At 40.5% G+C, this 5,189-nt stretch overlaps 1 protein-coding gene across 1 annotated transcript; it reads right to left on the reverse strand.

Moving 5' to 3' along the window:
• Positions 1–356: 356 nt before the first annotated feature.
• Positions 357–2,875, reverse strand: LOC307136996 (uncharacterized protein). The gene is made up of 9 exons (XM_079834414.1): positions 2,852–2,875; positions 2,381–2,663; positions 2,051–2,284; positions 1,860–1,945; positions 1,669–1,773; positions 1,186–1,379; positions 934–1,098; positions 593–834; positions 357–466 (listed from the first exon to the last, which is right to left on the reverse strand). Exons 1-9 carry the CDS (start codon positions 2,858–2,860, stop codon positions 438–440), a joined length of 1,347 nt encoding a protein of 448 aa, XP_079690540.1. The 5' UTR covers positions 2,861–2,875; the 3' UTR covers positions 357–437.
• Between the last annotated feature and the right edge of the window lie 2,314 nt (positions 2,876–5,189).

A 5,189-nucleotide genomic window follows, 5' to 3' on the forward strand; every position in this document is an offset into this window, starting at 1 on the left:
GAACCGGCGTGTTATTCCCAGCTGCTGTATATGGAGAATAAGGGACAAATACCCCGACCCCCAGGGCCAGTACACTGGCTTTGTACCCACCATTTGAAACTACTCTGCCGTGAACAGTTTACTTTTAGTTATTTATTGTTGTAAATATGGTTTTATATATTGTTTTCTGATTTGTTTTGTTTTGTTTTTTAATTTATTTGTTTGTAAAGAGCCTTCCTCCCTTTTTCAATTAAACATTTTTATTCAGAATAACAATGCTATGCTTTTTACGATGTAGAGAAACAGTAACATAAATGGTATAATGATATACTGATAAACAGTATAGATAAATAACTAGACTCAGCTGCTCTGTACTTTTGAGAATTTTTATTCTGAAATTATTCATAAGCAGTTTGTGACACAAAAGGTCAGGGTTGTGAGGCTCTGGAAACTGGGCTTCACGGGTCTTCAGTCTGGAATGTTGATACTGAGGAGAGCAAAATAAAAACTGAAGTTAGTTTATTTCAAACTTGGATGTGTTATGTCTGACATCTGACTTGGTGTGTGGCATGTAGCCCAAGGTGCAAAATAAATAAATTGGCATTCAACCTACCAAGACCTCTCCTGACTTGGGTGTGCAGGAGTTCCTCAATGGTAGGTGCCGGCACAGGGGGAAGTGGGCCGTACTTCCTGGGGTCATCAGGTCGTAGTGTTCTCCGTCTGGGCATCCCCTTACCAGCTAATCTCTTTTGAAGGATCATAGCTTGCAGTTCTGGGATGTAGCCATACGTCTTGGACACCTTCAGAGTGTAAAGCATATACCTGCGAGCATTCTTTTTGTACAGCCTCCTGTACCTGAAATAGAAGCAGAAAGGGGAGGGAAGAAGACATTTACAGCCCAAGGGCCATAATTGTTCAAAACAAATAGCATGTATAAATAAGCAAGTAACTTACTGTTTGCTTCCATCAGATTTGCACAACTCTGGGCGGTCCTTGTGGTAATTATAGTCCATCGCTGCTAGGAGCATCCTGGCCTCAAAGACAGGAGGGCTAAATGCTGTGCGCTTGCTAGCGTACATTAAAATATGGTTCTGGAAGGACTCCAGATCAGCAGTGGACCTGTGGGGGGTGGTTGAGAAGAGACATTTTGTTGGATTTTGAGAAGCACTTTCTAACTATAGTATGTGTACATACTCATTAAATTACCTAAAGTTTAGATATTTGTGGACCTCATTTAGCCACCGCTTGTTTCTAACAATGCTCTTCAGGGCCTCATGTGCCATGGAGCCTCGCTCAAGCCACTGTTGAGTTCCACCTGATTCCAAGTCTGCATGCTGGCAGCCTCCCAGCACCCACCTGTGTTCATTTGTCACATGATGTAGGAGCCCAAGCCACAGCTCCTAGAAATAATATAGAAATATAATGTACAGACAAAAACAAGCATGCATATTGTACATAATTCATTACTAATGATGATGCTGTTTGTAAGTTCTGTAATCTAAGTGGGTCACATAACTGACCACAATGACAACTCTAGTTAGCTACCTAATGAAATAGCCAATATCCAACATCAAGAAACCATCCTAAATTATTATTTTTGCCAACAAGGTATATCTAGTAAGACTGCATGTTAGTTTCAAACAATATTCTTTTTAGATGACAACTATTTTCCAAACTATAACAACTTACAAGGAACTCTTGGTAAGAATCTGCTGTTTTGCAGCACCACCAAAAGTGGTTGACAACATCTTTCAGCCAACTGCTCAAACTGGACTGACTCTTGACCTGTGAAGCCTGGGATAGATATAACAGTAATCATTATAACATATGGTAGATTGATATGCAGAAAATCTAGCCATAGAAATGACAGCTGAACTTACAGCATGGATCCTTTTTGCCAAATTCTTGGCCCCATGCCACATATCCAAGCTGTGCTGAAGCCCAAGGTCTTTGTATTTTCCTTTGTCTAATTAGGAAAAATAACATGTACAAGTAGTACAGTAATGCCCCCCCCACCCCTCCAAAAAAGTTGTTCTATTTCAAGTAATGCATAATGTCAGTGCCAACTTACTCATTAGTGCGGAGATCTGGACATGGGCATCAGTGCAGACCTCCACTAGTTTCACTTCTTTTAAAAGAGTGTCGACTGTCCGCACAAATGCCTCTCTCTCCATGATCACAGAATTTCGCCCTGTCTCCCTTTTGTCCACAGTGATGACAGAGATGATTTCCCTGGATTCGTTCTCCATGGCAGTGTATGTACAGTACTGGGCGCAATGTCCAGGGCTGTCCATTCTTCCATCCGCTATTCAATTTGTAAACAAGAATCAATGAGTTTCACAGAACATCAAATTGACATAACATACTACTCTAGCCTAAATGAATAAGATGTGTACATTACCTACTATTACCACATCTCTGTCTTTTAGCTGTTGTATTGCCTCAGCCCTCCTCTCCTCCCAAAACTCCTTCACAGTGTCTACACCGTAGGTGTCCTGAATTGTGAAAAATGAACTACGGTCCACCATTCCCATGTTCATAAATTGAAACAGAAGCAAGACTTTGGCGTAGTTGCTTCCTGAGAGTAGGATGTTGCTTGCCAACATGAAGTCCCCTGCCAGCATACCGTACCTCACAGTAGGCTGTGACCTCCATCTCCACACAGTGTGGCCAACAGGGCAGGTCTGACAATAAATGGGACACAACTTAGGCTATTAAGCGTTATCAAATGTAAACATAGAATTGCTTCCACTAAGTGGAACTACAACTCTGGAAGCTTAATTGGGTTTCATAAAACCACTGTCAACGTATTACCATTGTCTCCAACATCAATCTACACTTATTTGAAAAGTATTATGATTATAACACCTACCCATTCCATGATGCTTGCAGTACCCCTGCGCGTAATGGAAACTTCGAATGGAGGGTGACACTGACAATCCACTTGGCTGACGTCACAAATGTAAGGGCACTTTTGGACCGGAAGCACAAGGAATGTTGCAAGCTCCTTCAAACAGTCTTCATAAGTGATGGAGGCCCGTTTCCCGATTAGGTCATCTTCAGTCATGACATCCAGTCTATCAGGAAAGTCAGGTTGTTGAAGTGGAGGTACGGTGACTGATGGAGGGTCTACATCCGGGATGTCATGTACTGTCTCACTGGCATCTATCAAAGGCAGATTGTCAAGGCATGGTGGTGCCTGCAATGCTCCACCCAACCTAAAGACATGAAATATATATTTCTCAATTACAGATAGAAATCCATTTGATTAATAAAATTAAAATGGCAAATACTGAGAGGGGGTTATATTTGAGGTACTACAGGGACCAGGAATTCTTTAAAGCACCCACATCTTTTATCTTTATGTGTTTACATATTTCATTGAATGAATATCCGAGGATGTATTGTGAATAATTTGTGAGGATCCAATGGTAACATACCGAATACAAATACGAGAGACACAGTCCTCATCTTCACTATCATCTGCTTCAATCTCCTCATCATTACTAACACCTTCACTGTCACCCCAATCAATTCTGGCAAATTTGATAGAAAATGATATTGGTTAATACACAGCATATCATCTTGTTACACAATATACAGTCAAACCCAGTGGAACTTACACACTGTTCATTAGGTCATTAATCTCCTGCTCATTCATGAGCTGGTTTTCAGCATCCTGGATGCTCATGTTCTGTAGACTAAAAGAAAACAATTCAGCGGTCATAATGGATTTTTAAAAAATCCATGTTGCTTTGTTCAACATAATTTCTTATCATTAGGCATATTAGGAAGCTTGAGAGGCTTTTTCTACCTTTCCTCCAGAACCTCAGATGCATCCATGGTGCGCTCATCATCTTCCAGTCTTTCCTCAATAGGCGGCAGGTCCTCTCTGTACATGTTGTAGTTGTTTTAGACCAAAAATGTTTCCAAATATGCAATGGCAATTAAAACAAATGCTGTACTGACTACTGACCGATTTGAAAGTGTTTCAGACGATGCACATCCAATACTGGAAAGTGATGGTGCAGTCTGGTGGTGCTTCTTCCAGTATCTCTTACTGGGGGTTGAGGTGCTGGGGCCATAATAGCTGAAGAGACAAGCGTTTTTGTCATAAGTAGGCTAACAAATAACAAACATTGCCACAGCAAGTATAACGCGGGACAAGTTACGCCATGTCAGCGTTCAATATCAACAATGGCTATCACATCGTTGATTTCAGTCCCATCAGAAACGATTGAGAGTAACTAAATAACATTTGCAATGGTCATACAGGTCAACTTGCAGCATGTTTTATCCACTATATATACGAAGAAAGAATGAGGAATCATTTTTACGGAGGTAACGTTAGGCTACTGTCTCAAATACGTTTTCACATTGCCATAATAGGCGTGCTAATGTTGTTTTCATCAGCGTCTCAGCATAATGACAGAGAAACGGGCTCTGATAATGCATTACTAATGTTAGCAATGACGACTCGCCATTTTTATTTACCAAACAATTCCTTAACGTTACCTTTTCAATTCAATGACCCACCTCCTCCATCTGCGCTAACCTAACGTTACTTTGCATGAACATGCACAACTTTGTTCGACTGTCGTGAATATTTGAAATGTCCATTTACATTAAGTACAATTTAGCCAAACATAGATGAACCTTACCTGTCCAGGAGAAAATTAGCAACGTTGGCGTCAGTCTTCAAATTCTTCTCCGTTTTCAGCCGTCTCCATCTTTCAAAGGCATCTCCTATACAAATCCTTGTTTTATTTCGGACACTGTCACGACGTTTTTCTGATTCATATCGAGGTCGTTTAGGTTTCGTAAAGTTAGACATTGTTTATCCAAAAAGTTTGTAGCTGCAGCTGTGGTAACTAGCAGAGCTGGCAACCCGAATGCAGAAACACTACTGACTTCGTGATTGGTAGATAGGCGGAGGGCGGCGCTTCAGGCATGACACAACATGTCAACATCAACATCAGTTGAGGGCTGCAACTTCAATTTTAAAATGAAAATATCTTGACCGGACAACTGTTGTCAGTGATATAAGTATTTGAAATTAACATGATTTCTTAATGTCTATTGACATATTAGGGCCATTTTATGATTAATTGAAATACATTTCTTACATACAGTTCCTTTAATATACTATAGTGCTCTAGACATGAACCAGAAGCGTGTATGCGTGCATATTTCATCACGTCTTATTAAAA

The sequence above is a fragment of the Gobio gobio genome, assembly GCF_949357685.1.
Source record: "Gobio gobio genome assembly, chromosome: 14".
Lineage (NCBI taxonomy): Eukaryota > Metazoa > Chordata > Actinopteri > Cypriniformes > Gobionidae > Gobio > Gobio gobio.